Source organism: Zophobas morio, unplaced genomic scaffold (genome assembly GCF_036711695.1).
Source record: "Zophobas morio isolate AGI-343-1 ecotype UQ-CSIRO unplaced genomic scaffold, CSIRO_AGI_Zmor_V1 ptg000020l, whole genome shotgun sequence".
Taxonomy (NCBI): domain Eukaryota; kingdom Metazoa; phylum Arthropoda; class Insecta; order Coleoptera; family Tenebrionidae; genus Zophobas; species Zophobas morio.
In genome coordinates, this window is record NW_026972125.1 from 4,057,777 (window position 1) to 4,076,502 (window position 18,726).

General features: G+C 36.3%; 2 protein-coding genes across 6 annotated transcripts; one reads left to right on the top strand and one right to left on the bottom strand.

The window, feature by feature from the left end:
• Positions 1-34: 34 nt before the first annotated feature.
• LOC135131263 (facilitated trehalose transporter Tret1-like) lies at positions 35-8,625 on the bottom strand. Of its 2 annotated transcripts, none has more exons than XM_064058925.1 (2): positions 8,493-8,625; positions 35-1,536 (listed from the first exon to the last, which is right to left on the bottom strand). In XM_064058925.1, the coding sequence occupies exons 1-2, from the start codon at positions 8,542-8,544 to the stop codon at positions 179-181; spliced, it is 1,410 nt and encodes a 469-aa protein (XP_063914995.1). In that variant the 5' UTR covers positions 8,545-8,625; the 3' UTR covers positions 35-178. The 2 variants fall into 2 exon arrangements, with proteins under 2 accessions (XP_063914995.1, XP_063914994.1); XM_064058924.1 differs by lacking the exon at positions 8,493-8,625 and adding an exon at positions 6,236-6,423.
• A 636-nt stretch (positions 8,626-9,261) lies between these two features.
• Positions 9,262-12,680, top strand: LOC135131265 (facilitated trehalose transporter Tret1-like). 4 transcript variants are annotated; one of them, XM_064058931.1, is made up of 7 exons: positions 9,262-9,410; positions 9,466-11,724; positions 11,781-12,015; positions 12,064-12,163; positions 12,212-12,322; positions 12,373-12,528; positions 12,581-12,680. In XM_064058931.1, the coding sequence occupies exons 1-2, from the start codon at positions 9,335-9,337 to the stop codon at positions 10,782-10,784; spliced, it is 1,395 nt and encodes a 464-aa protein (XP_063915001.1). In that variant the 5' UTR covers positions 9,262-9,334; the 3' UTR covers positions 10,785-11,724; positions 11,781-12,015; positions 12,064-12,163; positions 12,212-12,322; positions 12,373-12,528; positions 12,581-12,680. The 4 variants fall into 4 exon arrangements, with proteins under 4 accessions (XP_063915001.1, XP_063915000.1, XP_063914999.1 ...); XM_064058930.1 differs by having other exon boundaries at positions 9,466-11,459; positions 11,510-12,015; XM_064058929.1 differs by having other exon boundaries at positions 9,466-12,015.
• Positions 12,681-18,726: the final 6,046 nt, after the last annotated feature.

An 18,726-nucleotide genomic window follows, 5' to 3' on the forward strand; every position in this document is an offset into this window, starting at 1 on the left:
GTATGGCGAAGTTTGGCGAAAAAAAAAGCACGACTACGTGGTATCAAACTTTAATACTTTCAAAAATTCTCGGACTCTTTCACAGAAAGAGCCCCCTTAATCTACAATCTGAAGTATAAAACACAAAGACAGCACACAATAATAATTCTAACTAAAAATACATCAGTCTTATATTTTATCACACATCTACTCTCTCACTCCTTTCATCTTTCCCATCCTTCCCGACTTTCCCCCCCAGGAACACCTGAATCTCCTCCAAACTCTTCCCTTTCGTCTCAGGAACAAACAAAACAATAAAAACTAGCCCCAACAAACAACTCCCCGTGAAAGCGTAAAACGGCACGTAAATCCCAAACGAATCTTTGACAATTTGGAAAAATTTCGACACTACAGTTGCTATAACACAAAAATATATATCAGCTAGACACAAAGCGAAAGCTTTAACATTGGCCGGAAACAACTCCCCTAGCATCAAAATAGGAATCGATTGCATCCCGGAACTGAAGAACACGACAAAACCAATCAAGGAGATGACAGAAAGGAAGGAGAAGGGAGCAACGTCGATGGTAGTTTGGGTCTTGATGAAGAAATAGGTACCTTCGACGAAAAGCGCTAAAGCCGAACCCAACAACGAAAGGATAAGCAAAGGTCGCCGTCCAGCCTTATCCACAATACTGTTACATAGAATGTTGAGAAGAAACTGGACCGTGTAGTAGATAATAGTGGCAAGCTCGGACGAGATATCTTCGCCTGCTTCTTTGAAGATGCTTTGGGTGTAGAAGGTGATGGCGGTGGCACCACTGAATTGTTGAGCGCCTCTGAGTACCATGATTATGTACACAGCTTTTCGGTTGCTCTTCGTGGTGAACAAATCTAGGAATTTTCCGGTGTTTTGCGTCTGCGCGATGACCGCTTTGCTGACTCGACTCAGCTCATTGTCGACGTCGTCTCGTCCACGAAGAACCTGCAGGCTCTTCTTCGCTTCCTCGAACTCCCCTTTCATGACGTGGTGGTAGGGACTCTCGGGCATCCAGATGAACGTTAGTAGTGCTAGGATGGGTACTACCGAAGACACTAAAGCAGTGGTGGTGATGCTCAAGTAGGAGCCCACGACGTTGATTAGGAGAATACCGAAAATCCAGGACGTGGAGACCCCAGAGCCTAAAAGACCTCTGATTTTGGGGTCGGCGATCTCGCCGATGTACATGGGGACGACGGTGAAGGCTAACCCGTCGGCTACTCCAGCGATGAATCGCGCGACGTAGAGGACGGGAAGGGAGTGGCTGAAGGCGATCATGATCCAGGCGGCGAAAAAGGGCAAGCAGGTGGCGATGATGGTGCGCTTGCGACCCAGGATGTCGACGATGGAGGCCGCCAATAGGGCCCCGATTAGGGCCACGATGAGGGGCATGACGGCAATCCAGGACCCTTCGTCGGGACTAATGCTGAAGGTGGAGTTCTCCAGACGCTCGAGAATCGGGAGAGACGGGGAGGGCCAGCCGTAGTGCATGCCGCTGGTGATGATGGTCAAGGTCCCTACGAAACAATCAATAGTATAGACATTGTTTAAGTATATTATAGTTGGACAACCTAATACAAATTTTTCGTCAACGCGCATTTTCACTACAGTGAGCCAACGTATTAGGTTTATTTTACTCTAAATCAGATGGCGCCATCAAACATTAGCAAAGGCAAACACCCTTCACTCTGCTCTTATACGAGGAGTTATCCATAAATCCATAATTAACATTGTTCCGTAAACAGTAATGTGTATATAAACATATATGTACAAAATATGAAAATATACTTGACATAAAAAATATGAACCAACGCGTTGTAACGTGATAAGAAAGAATTGAATTTAAATGAATTTGACGCATATTTTTATTTGACTATATCTGAAGACTGACAGAAACTTGGGGGTTTTTAAACTGGTATAATTGTTTAGTTTTACAAGATTAAAGTAAAATAATTAAATAAATTAAAATTTTTCGTAAACCGCATTTTAAAATTTTGGTATTGTATTTTTTACTTTTTAATTTTCTAAGGGATGAAAAAATCCCATATAGGTTTCTATGAATTTATTAACGAAATCAACTGATAACTTGCGCGCCATTTTGTGTTAATTAACACCAATAGTGATTATGATAATTTTATAATTATCATTTTAATGAAATTGTGTTCTTCACTTCGCGAACGACAGCAAACAATTTAAAATTACCGCTAGTCAAGCACCTGAAAATCCATCTCTCCCAAATATGTCTTTCTTGGCACGATTTGTAATCCGAAGTCTCCCTCCACATGCAATTTTTCGTCGCCTGAGAACTTGTTTGATCTACAGACCAAAGCACACTCAGGCCAATAAAACTAACCCATTTCGACCATTGGACTTTACAACGAATAAGTGAACAAAGTTCTTGAACATCTTAACGATTTAATACATAATGATCCCGAATGACAAAATTTACATTTCAAATTGTATTATCAAATTACACTCTCCAAAATTTGTCACGAACAATGAAATGACGCAATCTCCAAATTTTACAATAGTAAAATTGTAGTTTCGCCCCGTTTACGGTTTATGCATCCGTGTCGAGTTTTCACCTTAGACGTCAAGATTTTTGGAAAAAAAATCAACATTTTCCAATTTATAATGTTATGTATTTAAATTTTAAAAAGTAGAATAGTCCTGATCTTGTGATTTATACCTAAATACGCTATTGGGATTTTTCGGCTTGTCGATTTCTCGATTTTTCAACTTTAAATGTCTCAATTTTTCAATATTTCAATTTTGGGCTTTTCCGATTCCTCCATTCCTTAAATTTTCTATTTCTCGATTTTTTCATTTTTAGATTTCTCAATCTTACGATTTCTCAATTTTTGTTCAATTTTCCAATGTTTTAATTTCTCAATTTTTTGGATATTTCTTTCAGTTATGAGATTTTTCAATATTTCAATTTTTCGACTTTTCGATTTTTGAATTGATGGATTTTTTTTTATTTCTCGCTTTTTTCCTTTTTGGATTTTCAATTTATTGTAAACTTTAGGTTTTTCAATTCTGGGACTGTTTAATGCTTCGATTTCCCAATTTTTAAACTTTTCGATGTTTTAATATTTCATTTTTTAAAATTCTAGGTTTTTCGATATCTCGAGTTTTCAGTTCAGTTCTTTCAATTTTTCAATTTTTCGATTATTCAATTTTTTAATTTCTCAATTTGTCGAATTCAGATGTTTCGTTGTTTTGATTGTTCAATTTCTCAATTTTTCAATTTTTAACTTTCTTTTTCGGCTTCCGACTCCTCAATTTTTCGATCCTCCGATTTTTCGATTTCTCGAAGTTTCAGTTTTTGAATTCTTCGATGTTTCGATTTTTGGATTTCTCGGTTTTTCGATTTTTTCTTTTGAGCTTTTCAATTTCTGGATTTTCCAATTTTTCAATGCCCCGATTTTTCAATTTTTCAAATTGATTTGGATCTCTCGATTCTTCAATTTTGCGATATTTTAATTATTCATTGTTTTAAATTTTAGTTTTTTCGATTTCTCGATTTTTTGACTTTTCAGTTCTTCAGTATTTAAATTTTTGAATTTTTCAAATTTTTGCGTTAAATTTTCAGTTTTCTGATTTCTCAATTAATCTATTTTTGATTTTCCCACTTCTCAAAGTTTCGATTTTTCAGTTCTTCAATTCTTCGATTTTTCGACTTCGCTTTATTGGTTTGTCGATTTCTCAATTTTTGGATATTTCTTTCAGTTTTGATATTTTTCAATACTTCGATTCTTTCATTTTTCGACTTCTAGATTTTTCTATTTTTTATTTTTGGATTTTCAGTTTTTTGTTTTTTATTTCAATTTCTCAATTTTTCAACTTTTTCATATTTTAATTTTTAAATTTCTAGATTTTTCAGTTTCTCGAGTTTCCAGTTCTGTATTTTAATTTTTTAAACTTACGAATGTTTAAATTTTTTGAAATCTCAATTCATATAGATTCGGATGTTTCGATGTTTTGATTATTCAATCTCTCGCTTTATCAATTTTTCCATATTTAAGTTTTCGATTTTTCGATTTTGGCCTACTTCGGTTTCTCAATTTTTTGATTTTTCGACTTCTCGATTTTTCGACACCTCGATTTTTTTTGCCTTTTGATTTTTCGATTTCTCGATGTCTCAATTTTTGAATTTTACAATGTTTCGATTTTTTGATTTGTTGGTTTTTAGATTTTTTGCTTTTCGGTTTCTCGATTTTTCGATGTTTCGATTTTTGATTTATCCGATTTTTCAATTGTCCAATTTTTTAAATTCTCGACTTCTCGATTCGTTGATTTTTCAGTTTTTCGATTATTAAATTTTAGATTTTTATTTTTTTTTTTGATGTTTGGATTTCTCAATTTTTCAGTTTTAGGATATTTTAACTTTTCAATGTTCTAAATTTTCGATTTTTCGATTTTTTAGTTCTTCAATATTTTTTTATTTTTCAAATTTTGACGTTTCTGAATTGTTAGTTTTCGGATTTCTCAATTAATCTATTTTTTTATATTCCCATTTCTCCACTTCCTAAAGTTTCGATTTTTCAGTTCTTCAGTTCTTCAATTTTTCGATTATTCAGGTTTTTGATTTTTCAGTTTTTCGATTTTTTAAGTTTGCGATTTTTAGACTCTGCTTTTTTGACTTTTTTGTTTCTCAATTTTTTAATTTCCTAATTTTTTGATGTTTCGTTCAATTTTGTGATTTTTCAGTTTTTTGATTTCTCAATTTTAACTTTTCAATTTTTGAAATTATTAATTTTTTTCGATTTTTTGAGTTTTCAGTTCTCTATATTTCAATTTTTCAATTTTCGGAATTTTTAAATTTTCGATTTTCCAATTTTTCGATGTTTCGATTTTTGAATTAACCGATTGTTCAATTTCTCGATTTTTAAATTTTAGATTTTCCAATTTTTATTTTTTTGATTTTTTTATGTTTCGATTTCTCGATTTTACAATTTTCCCATATTTGAATTTTTCAGTGTTTTAAATTTTCGATTTCGAGGATTTACTGTGTTACAGTAGTCAGTCATTACTCATCAAGAACGATTATTGCTGTGCGTTAAAATGCCTACATACTGATAAGCACGTATATACAAGACACATTTAAGGCTGTTTTAGTATAATTTTTGCAATTTTAAATTTATTTCTTGATGTCTAAATCGTATATATTTAAATGGTGATGAATATTTTGTGATACAATCTTAGGATAAAATGCATTTTAGTTTCAAAAATAATATGTATTTAATGATTTGACTTCTGTTAATAAAAAAAAATACGTATATAGGTATGCACTACATATACATATATTACAGTAAAATCTTCAACACGTACGTTTGCGTAATTTGTGACTGTTCCCCGTACAACGTACTGATTAATACGTCCGTTTACTACCTTATCGACATCACGTGCTTACGGACTATTTTACCCCCTTTCGTAAGGTACCGCCACTTCATAGTGAAGCGAGTGAGATGTAAAATATATATTCATTCTTTTCTACATGGGAAAGTGATTGTCCGTAAAGGTTTTCCAACTATAATATATTTAAACAATGGTATAGACAACCATTTATACACCAGACAGTGATAACAAATACCCATTATTCACTTTCACGCTTGCGTTTAATTGATAACGAATGCCATCAATTTGGGTCACAAAAACCTTAATTTGTTTGACCCATTTTCGGAATTGGAACACCATTTTAGTTCCACTTGTGGAGAAAAAAAGTCACTTGAAACAATTTGTTGGGTTCAACGGTACCAACAGCCCGAGAAGAACCACTAATTTAGTTTAATTTTATCATTAAAAAGCGGGAAGGTCGCTGGGTGTGTTATCATTGATCAAGGTCGATTCAGTAGACGCTCTGGCGCCGCGTTTATACGAGGCGGATTTACAAATTTCTCGCGACAAAATCGTCATAAAGAGCGCCAATTTGGACGTTCTGCGTGCTAAAGCATCCGAAATTAGTCCCCGAAGGTTCACCATTAGTCTAAATCCATGACAGCGTCCAAAGTTTAATAATAGCTCCAACAGCTCCCATAAGTCAAATTTTTCACGCTTCAAGATAAACACTCAGAGTCTTTATTTAAAATTAGTTATTTACCCCCCAAAAATAGCCTTCTGTGCGCGTTTGCGGCGAAAATCACTTTTACTTGCCAAAATGTTTATTCTGCCAATCATCAAGCTAAAAATATCGCGGAAAGTCCAAGAACTCACCAGTAATAGCAGCGACATACTGGTAGAAGTAATTGTCTTCCGGGACCTTGGTGTTCAAACTAGACAAACTAGTGATTTTCATTTTGATTTTTTGCACTATAACCGTTCAGCAGCTTCCATTCACTTCACTGTTTTGGTTTTTTCGAATTAAAAAATGACATGGGAACTCTCGTCGAGAGGGTTCGCGAATGAACTAAACCTGGCAGAGTCTGCCTTAAATAGCTAGTGGCAGGAAAAACACCGCGCTCAGCTGATCCGGCTCAGAAAGCCGATTCTTGTGGCGCAGAAATCGCGAGCAGATGCTACATTAATCAATGGTAATAATAACAATTGGAAATTCGCGAATCGTCGCCTTGGTACAGTTTTTTCTTATTAATCAGGGACCGACTTTGACCTAAAAGTTTTTTTCGACTTGGAGGAGTTGTAAATTTCGGATTAGTAGCGGCCAATAATGTGTCCGGTTTAAAGAGTGATGATGGGTTTAGAGCGGCTGGAGGAATATTTTTGGGTGTTTGGAAGAGGCGAGAGCGAGTTTGTTGATTGTTCGAGATGATAATGTAATAAAATTGGATTTGAAGTGTAAACATTTATAGGTTTGGTCAATTTTTATGGACGATCCAGTTTTTGCGTTCTAAATTTCCACATTTAACTGTTTTTTGTAAACGGGACAGTAAACAGAATTAGTACGTCGTGCGAGGGGAAAAAATGAAAATAAGCTACTAGAACCAAAGAGAAACCAAGTAAAGATAAATAGTTCATTTTCAAAACTCATAAATACACACTTTTACAAATATAATGTTAATAAAACACTCTGACAGATATAAGCCAAATTATTGATCATGTGTAGCAGCTGGCTTCTATAATTTCTTTTGCAAATAATAAAAATTGTATTAGACAATCTAAATTCTTTCAAAACAATTTTGACACTACATCTTATAAATTAAAAAATTTTTAAGTAATTATTTTGAAAAATTTGAACTGCCGTAATTTCCGCGCCGCTTCAAGGAATCCCATAAGGAAGTTTATTTACAAAACCCCACCTGGTAATTAAGTTTTGGAAAACACTTCGCGGAAGTTTTGCGAAAATAGCAACAGGAACAGTTCCACCGAAAATAAATCCCCGAAAATTAATTAACTCTCAATACCAAAATTTGGCAGCTTTTGCGTTGCATCACCTCCACCCAAAATTAATAAACGGTCGCATTATCTTAACCTTGGTAAATTGAAACCAGCCAAAGTGGCGGAAACGCTAAAAACCAGAAGGTCTCCTTTGTACACTCGACCACCCGTTTATTGACACACAAATGCATTTCTAAAAATACAGTTGGCAGAACTGGCGTTAATAAAATACCGTTGATGAGCAGAGTTCACACCTTTATTTATTTTTAAGCGGTAGAACAGAGCAGATATTTCGCGTAAGTTGGGCTATTTTTGCCTTTTTTGTTTTTTAATTCTTTCGCCGGTTTTGTGGGCGATTTTGTTCTTGGAGACAACACGAGTGACGTCATTTGGGACGTCATAGCACTTGGCTGGCTTTTTTGCCACACGTTTAGTCGTTTGGACGCTTGCCGGTTAGTTACGGAAATAATTAACACAAGTAATGCCAAAGTTTGGACGGTGGAGAGTTATCAACAGTTGATTTAACCTGATTCCGTTAAAAAAAGACTGGCACTTTTTTGAGAAAAGTGTTTGGATTGACTTTGTAAATAAGTAGCGACAAGAATTAATGGTTAATTAGTGGAGATAAGTGTCGTTAATTACTTAATTATGTACTTAAATGAGTCTGGAAGAAATTTGTTTGCGTCTGGAATCAACGGTAATTGACCTCAGAAGGTTATGGCATTTCGTGCTAAAAATAAATCTTCTAGCGTACTAGTTTCCCTATTTTATTGCTGTGAATCGCACAGTACAGATGGTTTTTGTAAAATGTGTAGAGTGTGATTTTGGCAGCGGCTTTGGCAGCACTGGCTCCAACAAGAATGATTTAAGCAACTGAGCTACTTGGATCCCCTGCATCAATTATTTTCAGCCAGTTTGATTTTCATGAGTCGTCTTGCATGGTTTGTTGTAACAGATGCCCAGGATACCGGGAAGGACTTGGCTAATAACGGTTTACTGAATTTGAAGAAGCCTATTTTTGTAAATTATGTGAAAGAAACTGTATTCCATGAACTTAACTTTGTTTTTCAGAAAAATGCATAAATAGATAACTGTGATACTGCACTTCAAAAATATAAACACAAAAATAAATAGTCACCTGCAATAGCCCCAGCGTGCTTCGCAATCTTCGTGTTGATTTTCAAAATCATATTTGCGAAAAATTCCAACTCTTTCTATGTTACTATTTTTTTACAGCTATCAAGATCGCACAGTGTCGCTAGAGTAACACTGAATAGTATGGAAGTGAACTTGAATTGTTATCGTCTAGACACGACTTTTAATTGGTGGACATAATTTACTTGTATTATCAACAACATTGTCATGTGATTTTGTAATAAACTTTGTAGTTTTTTATTTTCCCAAAGCGTCTAAGATTACTTAAGGAGTGTGTTTCTTTCGTTTGAAATATGTATGGCTTAAAAATAGTGAAAAATTTACTTTTCTTCTTCTCTCGAGTGGAATCTATTGGCGACTTGTCAACAACTCCGTATAAATCACCACCCATCTTTCATTTCCTTTTACCCATGATATTCTTTGTGAGCAACGCACAGATGCGCTGTGCCAAATACGTTGGCAATGAGTGTCCTACTATTTCAGTTTACGTTTGAATAAACTGAGAAAAAATATAAAGGGGAACAATCGAATAAACTGAGCAAATGACGTTAAACTTGTTTTCTCTGTTTAGCAAAAATAGTTATCACTTTGTTATTGTCAAAAATAAATTTAGAAAAAATCGTACAATTCCTAATTGTAATAATCCCGCACCGACCTTTCTTTTCCCTCACCACTTCGTATCAATTTCAATTAATAAATTAAACTTCTGTACATTTCCTCACTCAACTATTTAACCAAACCCGTCGTCTCAATTGAGCAGTTGTTCGCGATTATGCCTTCGATTAGCGTACTTAATTAAAGTTGAACAAACTCGTGACTGTCAAAATGCAAATTTCGTCAACCCTCACCCTCAAAACGACGCAGCGAAGTCGCATCTATCAGTACCTGGCAGCCTTCACAGGTAAATTTATCACCACTAATAAAGGGTAGGCAGAAAATCCGATTTTATTCTCCAGGGACACTCGGGATCGTCTCCAGCGAAATGCACTACGGCTGGCCTTCGCCCTCTCTTCCCATTCTCAAAAACGGTACTTATGTTATCCAAATCGGGGAAACTGAAAGCTCCTGGTTGGCCATCATGCCTCTAATCGGCGCCATCCTAGGCGCCGTCATGACCGGCCTGGTCATAGACATTCTCGGACGTAAAAGGTTGATCCTCTTCTCTGGGGTACCATTTTTCGTCTCGTGGATAGTGATCGGGTTTGCAGAAACGTCGGTACTTCTGCATGTGGCGAGGTTCTTAGCTGGGATGACGGACGGATTGTCTTTTACGGCGGTACCGATGTTCCTGGGAGAGATCGCCGAGCCAGAAATACGAGGGTTGTTGTGCTCCATTTGTCCCGTGTTGATAGTCGTGGGGCTGCTTTTGATCAACACCATCGGGAGTTATTTGGATATTTCAACAACCGCGTTTGTGGCGTGTTCCATCCCCGCGATTCTCCTAATCACGTTCATTTGGATCCCCGAAAGTCCGTACTTTTTGTTGATGCGGGGGCGGTACGACGAAGCCAGGAAGAGTCTTCAGAGATTTCGAGGTACCACCGACGTGGAAAAGGAGCTGGAGAGATTATCGACGGCTGTTCAGGAACAGAACAACAACAGCGGAAAGTTCCTGGACTTGTTCACTTCTCCGAGCAACCGCAAGGCCATTTTCATCGCTTTGGGACTCCGCAGCGTCCAACAACTCACCGGAATCACCGCCATCACCATCTACTGTCAACGGATTTTCATCGCGTCGAACAGCTTCCTCTCGTCTGCGGTGGCGACGATCATCTATTTCACGGTACAGTTAGTACTGTCGGCGGTCGCTTCCTTCATGGTGGATATTTCCGGGCGGAGACCGCTCCTCATCATCTCGCTAACCGGAACGGGAATCACGCTTCTCATCAACGGTACTTACCTCTTCATCAAGAACTGCACAGACATCGACACCTCCGACTTCGATTTCGTGCTACTGGTGACGTTGTTGGCTTTCATTATCATCTTCAGTCTAGGACTTCAAACCATTCCGTTGCTTATCATGTCAGAAATGTTCCCGACTAACGTAAAAGCGTTCGCTTTGTGCATCGCCGACGTTTATTTTAGTGTTATAGCGAGCGTTATTTCGCAGTACTTTCACGGTACGAGCAGTGCGTTTGGGATGCACGTGCCTTTTTACAGTTTCGCGGTGTGCTGCGTTTTTGGGTTGGTTTTTATCGTTTTTTGCGTGCCGGAGACCAAGGGTAAAACGCTGGAGGATATACAGAGGTACTTGAAGGGTGAAATTAAGTTGTAAGAGTGTGTAATGAGGAGTAATTGATTCAATAAAGTTGGTATGGTTGGTTGTTGACTTTTTAATCCTTGGTTGATTTTAGTTGATTTTATCGGAAACGAAATATGCGTACTTTGTCGTTAACTACCTTGAAACTCGCTCATTATCGTTCGTCGTTATGTGGTGGATATGTCAACATTACGAGTAGGTGAAACTCATGTAAAACAATGACGTAATCTTTACTTTATTGAATCTTGTGAACAAATCCGATTAAATTAATGGCGACCTCCAGAGCTTTCTGAAAACTTGTTCCAGTTTATGCAGTGTGTCTCTGGTGGATATACTAATATAAACGTTTTGAAATATTTCAAAAAATTAGTGGGTTAGTGTTTGAATTATTGAGTTTTTTAATTTTATACTAAGGTGGTACCCAGTTCCATTATGAATGGTAATAATCGCATACATCACAACTGTTGCTGACTCAAACTCATTTAATCTATTTTTCCAGCCGAACAATTGTTGAAGATATATCGATTCGAGTGTATCGATTTTTTTGAGTTTCGAGTCGTCAAATTCTTGGTATACAACTTTATAGTCATTTTCAGTATTTCGACTTTGTTCCAGACAGCTTTGTTCATTTACAAATTCGAACTAAATTATCTTATTCGGTTTGGACCTTCCTATGTCATAATAATATACGTAAGAGTTCAGTTACAGAAATTACAAGATTTTATTGTAGTGATTTTCAGTTACTAACGATTCTTATATACATTCCTATCTTAGTGGAGATATTAAATGAGGTCACTACAGATTTAGGATCTAGGCAACTAGAATGTGACAACGACATAGTCAACACACAAATCGAAAAAGAGTTAACTCAAGGCATCGTCTACATGGTCATTAGTCTAATTTGTGGAATAGTCACTGGATCTACATATGCTATAGCGTCAGATGAAGAAAATCAGTTGGTTTATATTTTTCCATTATGCGAAGAATATTTTCCTACATGGACATTTATAGTTGAATGGGGGTTTAGATGTTCCATAATATTTATTTACTGCCTAGCGATTACTTCGCCGTCTCATTATATAATTTATGGTCTACTTCTAATCAGATTAGAAGAACACAGATTATTACACTCTCTTAGAAACGTCAACCAAAATTACGAGAAACAGGAGCAGTTGGATTTGGCGTCGCAAAACATCATAAAAGAAAGGCTAATATCCTGTCTGAAACGTCATATTCACTTCAGCAGGTTGAATCAGTACAGTTATTAGATGTTTTCATTGCAATAAAATTTCAGATCGATACGCAAAATTTTAAAGAAATCAGAAAATTTGGTCTTGCCTCTGCAAATAGAATCAGTTCTTTACTTTATGAGTATTGTCGTGAACAGTCTCATGGTACTATAACATTTAATAGGAATTAAAGTTTCTTATAGAGGGTTGTAGGTGGATGGTACTCTCTCGAAATTGTCGTACTGGCGTTTGATTTCAGTCACAATCACCGCGGTTGTTGCATTATCTGGACTCAGCTTTTACGGTCAAAAGATCGAAGATTTGGTAAGTTTAGCAGCACGAGTTATTAAGTCCGAAAATTGTCGAACTTTCAGTCCGAGAACATCTTTAATTGTTTGATTAATATCAAGTGGTACCACTGGAACGATACCAATAAGAAACTGTACCTAATGTTTTTGCAAAATTCGTTGAAACCGTTTAAAATAAAGTTCACTGAAAATATTTCAGTCAATTATAAAATGGGAATAGAGGTAAGTTGATGATAAAATATAAGCGTTTTCAAAATTTTAGAGTGTATTTTAGATTATTAAATCTTTCTTCTCGTTCATATCTGTTGTAAGGCAGCTACAGAAAAAAAGGGATTAGTACCTTTAAAGAAATTTTAAATTGGTAAATTTTAACATTCTTGACATATTTACACGCACTGTTCCTAATGTAAAAAAAATAAAAATAAAAAAAATGTTTTGTAATTATTAGTATTATTACCTTCTCTGGTGAACACAGTGAAGTCATCTTTAAATTATTGAACGAGAAAATTTGGACAGATCTACTCACGTTAATGGTAACATTTAGACCATGTCCAAACTTTCCTAATTTGGAAACTCCATCACAACCAAAGAGTCATCTTTAAATTATTGAGTGTTAGGTAGAAAATTTGTCCGAATTCATACATTTTGAATTCAAACTTTGTCGTTTGAAATAAAGACTACGAACAACATTGGGGTCAGTGCAATAATTTGTTTCCATATTTATTTATCCAGTTTGTGCTGTTCCATAATGGCTGGAATTATGGCTGGTAAGGACGAAACTAATAACTCCTTTAATTATTTCTCACGTATACTGGTTTCCTAGGTGAGACCTTGTTGAAGATGTATCGATTCGAGTGTATCGGTTTTTTCCAATTTCGGATCGTCAAGTTCTTGCTGTACAACATTATAATCATTTGGAGCTTGTTGTCCTTGTTCCAGTTAGGTCTGTTCATTTACAAATTCGAACTGAATTACCTTCTTCAACTTGGACCTTCATATTTCATAATAGTATTCGTAAGATTCCAATAACACAAATTACGAATTTTATTGCATAGATTTTTAGTTGCTGACTTCTATCACGTACATTCTCATCTTAGTCGATTTAGTAAATGATCTCACCCTAGAGTTCGAATCTGTGCGATCAGAATGCGACAGCGCTATAGTCAATCGACAAGATAAAAAAGAATTCATTCAAGGCATCACCTACATGGTCACCAGTCTAGTTAGTGGGTGCATCACCGGAATTACATATGCTAGTTTTTCGGACGACGAAAATCAACTGGTTTTCTTTTTCCCTTTGTGCGAAGAATATTTCCCTAGGTTGAAGTTCATAGTTAAATGGGGATTTAGATTGTCGATTGTGTTTGTTTATTGTCTAGCCGTAGTGTCGCCGTCCCATTATATAGTTTACAGTCTACTTCTTTTTAAAGTAGAAGAAAACATACTATTACACTATATTAAAAACATCAACCAAAACTACGAGAATGAAGATCAGGTAGACGTGGCGTCACAAAACATCATCAAACAAAGACTGATATTCTGCCTAAAACGACATATTTTTTTTAGCAGGTTGAATCTGTCCAAAAATTGCGTTTTCCCTACTACAATTAAAATTTTAGATCGACTCGTAAACTTTTCATGAAGTCAGAAAATTTGGTCTTGCCTTTGCAAATAGAAGGCGCCCTCTACTTTATGTGTATCGTAATCAACATGTTCGGGGTATATTTTATACATTCGATACAAACTAAATATTTTTATAAATCGTTGTAGTTGGGTGATGCTGTCTCGAAATTGTCGTACGTGCACCTAATTTCACTTATAACTACGGCGTGTGTTACATTAGCTGGACTTAGTGTTTATGGTCAAAAAATTGAAGATTTGGTAAGTTTGCACCAAGTACGATTAGGATATTTTGTAAAATTTTTAGTCGGATAATATCTTTAATTGTTTGATTGATGTTAAATGGTACCACTGGAACGAAGCCAATAAGAAGTTGTACCTCATGTTTTTGCAAAACTCGTTGAAACCGTTTAAGATAAAGTTCACTGAAAATATTTCAGTTAATTATAAAATGGGACTAGAGGTCAGTATAGTGTAAAGTACGACCACCCATTCAATTTTGGTGTTTATTTTAGATTATTAAAACTTTCTTCTCGTTTATATCTGTCGTGAACCAGCTGCAGCAAAACAAGGATTAGTGTTGTAAACGGTATTTGATAATTGATTTAAGACTTGTAGTACGATTTAATAGTCGCTAAAATATTTTTGTTGTTAAACTATTTTCATTTGCATTTAGAGATTCAGAACAATAAATTTTAAATTTGATGACTGTTCTAGGAAACGTTACTAAATCTCTTCCTATTGAAAGACCGCTGGTCTCATTGATACTTCCTACCTACTTCAGTTCTACCTACTTAAGAGTGAAGTGAAAAATATTTCAGCATATACTATATGGAAGATGAAGGCATCTGTTTAAATTAACATTTTTTTCATTTAATTTCAATTGAACTGCTTCAATAATTTTATTTACTCAATAAATATTTGGTAAGCTGTGTAAGTGGTGTACTATGTATTAACACTATTCATTTTAAATAAGTAAATTATGTAAATAAACCATAGAACCAAATCAATTTTTTGCTACGACCTTTATTCAAAATGCCAATAAAATCTAACTGTAAGAAATAACGGCAAAGTTGTATTAGCCTCATCTGGCAACGTTGTAAATTATAATGCCTACTATGAGATTCTTACAATTTTTTTTCATCGCCCTCTATCGAGTGGTAGATTTAAGAACCGTTTTGTTGCTGTTATGGGGGTTGCCGATGCGTGCGATTGGAATCCAAGCTATCATACCCACTATATTACAACAAATTTCACATCTTTTACAATAATAGCCCAGAGTCTCACCTAGCAGCAATGAAATTACATTATCATTGCAATTCCTGGCCAAAATTTGTCACAATTTTGATTATTAAATTTTAACATGAAATTAAGTACGGATTTTGAAGAATACATGCTATTTATAAATTCAAACATGCCATGTAATCATTTCATTAAAAATTAAGTAGGAAAGGGAAAAGAACAATTTTTTTCCACGAAATGATAATGACCCATAGATTATTAGATAATTTATTTCAAACTGTTATCGAATATTAATTTAGCCTTAATGATGCAGTGATAACTTTTGATCATTAGGTGGGTAGCTTTCAGAATAAACTGATCTGTTCCATTATGACTGGTAAGCAAAAACTTATTTTTAGTAGTTGTGTTGAAAATCTTACCAGACCTTTTTCCAGTTGACGTTTTGTTGAAGATCTATCGATTCGAGTGCATCGGTTTTTTCCAATTTCGAGTCGTTAAGTTCTTGGTATATAACATGATAATCATTTGGAGCTTGTTGTCTTTGTTCCAGTTAGGTTTGTTCATTTACAAATTTGAACTGGATTATCTTATTCAACTTGGACCTTCATATTTCATAATAGTATACGTAAGATTCCAGTCACATGAACTACATCATTTTATTTGTACAAATTTTAGTTGCTTATTTCTGTGACGTACACTCTCATCTTAGTCGATTTACTGAATGATCTCGCCCTAGATTTCGAATCTGTGCAATTAAAATGCGACAACGTCAATCAACAAGGTAAAAAAGAATTCATTCAAGGCATCACCTACATGGTCACTAGTCTAGTTAGTGGATGCATCACCGGAATTACCTATGCTAGTTTTTCGGACGACGAAAATCAACTGGTCTTCGTTTTCCCTTTGTGCGAAGAATATTTCCCGAACTGGAAGTTTATGGTTAAATGGGGATTTAAATTCTCGATAGTGTTTATTTACTGCATAGCCATTGTGTCGCCGTCCCATTACATGGCTTATGGTCTACTTCTGTCTAAAGTAGAAGAAAACATATTATTACATTATATTAAAAACATCAATGAAAATTACGAGACACAAGAGCAGTTAGATGTGGCGTCGCAAAGCATCATCAAACAGAGATTGATATTCTGTCTAAAACGACATATTTTCTTTAAAAAGTTGAATCAGAAGGCACATTAGACTTTTCTTTACTATAATTAAAATTGTAGATCAATTCGTAAACTTTTAATCAAGTCAGAAAATTTGATCGTGCCTCTGCAAATAGCAGGCGCCCTCTACTTAATGTGTATCGTAATCAACATCTTCGGGGTACCGTTTTTATACACTTAATACAAACTAAATATATTTTTGTAAATCATTGTAGTTGGGGGATGCTATTTCGAAATTGTCATTCGTGCACTTGATTTCACTTATGACCACGGCGTGTGTTTCATTAACTGGATTTAGCGTTTATGGTCAAAAATTTGAAGATTTGGTAAGTTTGGAAAGAGTACTATTTAAGTTAGATATTTTGCAAAATTTTTAGTCGGATAATATCTATGACTGTTTGATTGATGTTAAATGGTACCACTGGAACGATGCCAATAAGAAATTGTATCTCATGTTTTTGCAAAACTCGTCGAAACCGTTTAAGATAAAGTTCACTGAAAATATTTCAATTAATTATAAAATGGGACTAGAGGTCAGTCTAGTGCAAAATACGAGCGTCCATTCAATTTTAGTATTTATTTTAGTTTATTAAAATTTTCTTCTCGTTTATATCTGTTGTGAACCAGCTGCAGCAAAACGTTAGTGTTTTAAATGGTATTTGAATAGAATAGAAACCCTCACCCTTAAATCGACGCAACGAAGTCGCATCTATCAGTACCTGGCATCCCTCACAGGTAAATTACCACCATTAATAAAGGGTAGTTCCCGAAAACCCTCGATTTTATTTTCCAGGGACACTTGGAATCATTTCTAGTCAAAAGCATTATGGCTGGCTTTCGCCCTCTTTTCCCATTCTCAAAAACGGTACTTACGTCATCCAAATCGGGGAAACCGAAAGCTCATGCCTCTAATCGTGACCGTCCTGGTTATAGACATTCTTGGACGTAAAAGATTGTTCCTCTTCTCTGCGGTACCATTTTTCGTCTCGTGGATAGTGATCGGGTTTTCACAAACGTCGGTACTTCTGCATGTGGCGAGGTTCTTGGCCGGGTTGACGGACGTATTGTCTTTTACGGCGGTACCAATGTTCCTGGGAGAGATCGCCGAGCCAGAAATACGAGGGTTGTTGTGCTCCATTTGTCCCGTGTTGATAGTCGTGGGGCTGCTTTTGATCAACACCATCGGGAGTTATTTGGATATTTCAACAACCGCGTTTGTGGCGTGTTCCATTCCCGCGATTCTCCTAATCACGTTCATTTGGATCCCCGAAAGTCCGTACTTTTTGTTGATGCGGGGGCGGTACGACGAAGCCAGGAAGAGTCTTCAGAGATTTCGAGGTACCACCGACGTGGAAAAGGAGCTGGAGAGATTATCGGCGGCTGTGCAGGAACAGAACAACAACAGCGGAAAGTTCCTCGACTTGTTCACTTCTCCGAGCAACCGCAAGGCCTTTTTCATCGCTTTAGGTCTCCGCAGCGTCCAACAACTCACCGGGATCACCGCCATCACCATCTACTGTCAACGGATTTTCATCGCGTCGAACAGCTTCCTCTCGTCTGCGGTGGCAACGATCATCTATTTCACGGTACAGTTAGTACTGTCGGCGGTCGCTTCCTTCATGGTGGATATTTCCGGGCGAAGACCGCTCCTCATCATCTCGCTAACCGGAACGGGAATCACGCTTCTCATCAACGGTACTTACCTCTTCATCAAGAACTGCACAGACATCGACACCTCCGACTTCGATTTCGTGCTACTGGTGACGCTGTTGGCTTTCATTATCATCTTCAGTCTAGGACTTCAAACCATTCCGTTGCTTATGATGTCAGAAATGTTCCCGACTAACGTAAAAGCGTTCGCTTTGTGCATCGCCGACGTTTATTTTAGTGTAATAGCGAGCGTTATTTCGCAGTACTTTCACGGTACGAGCAGTGCGTTTGGGATGCACGTGCCTTTTTACAGTTTCGCGGTGTGCTGCGTTTTTGAGTTGGTTTTTATCGTTTTTTGCGTGCCGGAGACCAAGGGTAAAACGCTGGAGGATATACAGAGGTACTTGAAGGGTGAAATTAAGTTGTAAGAGTGTGTAATCAAGAGTAATTGATTCAATAAAGTTGGTATGGTTGGTTGTTGACTTTTTGATCCTTCGTTGTTGATTTTATCGGAAACGAAAAATACGTACTTTGTCGTTAACTACCTTGAAACTCGCTCATTATCGTTCGTCGTTATGTGGTGGATATGTCAATATCACGAGTAGGTGAAACTCATGTAAAACAATGAAGTAATCTTTACTTTATTGAATGTTGTGAACAAATCCGATTAAATTAATGGCGACCTCCAGTGCTTTCTGAAAACTTGTCCCAGTTTATGCAGTGTGTCTCTGGTGGATATACT

What these genes read in the sequence shown, in the direction of transcription:
- LOC135131263 (XM_064058924.1), bottom strand. Translation starts at nt 6,317, where the DNA reads ATGAAAATCACTAGTTTGTCTAGTTTGAACACCAAGGTCCCGGAAGAC. An exon ending in GTATGTCGCTGCTATTACTG is followed by an intron (nt 1,537 to 6,235) that starts GTGAGTTCTTGG and finishes ATTGTTTCGTAG; the next exon opens with GGACCTTGACCATCATCACC.
- LOC135131265 (XM_064058929.1), top strand. Translation starts at nt 9,335, where the DNA reads ATGCAAATTTCGTCAACCCTCACCCTCAAAACGACGCAGCGAAGTCGC. An exon ending in GTACCTGGCAGCCTTCACAG is followed by an intron (nt 9,411 to 9,465) that starts GTAAATTTATCA and finishes TTTATTCTCCAG; the next exon opens with GGACACTCGGGATCGTCTCC.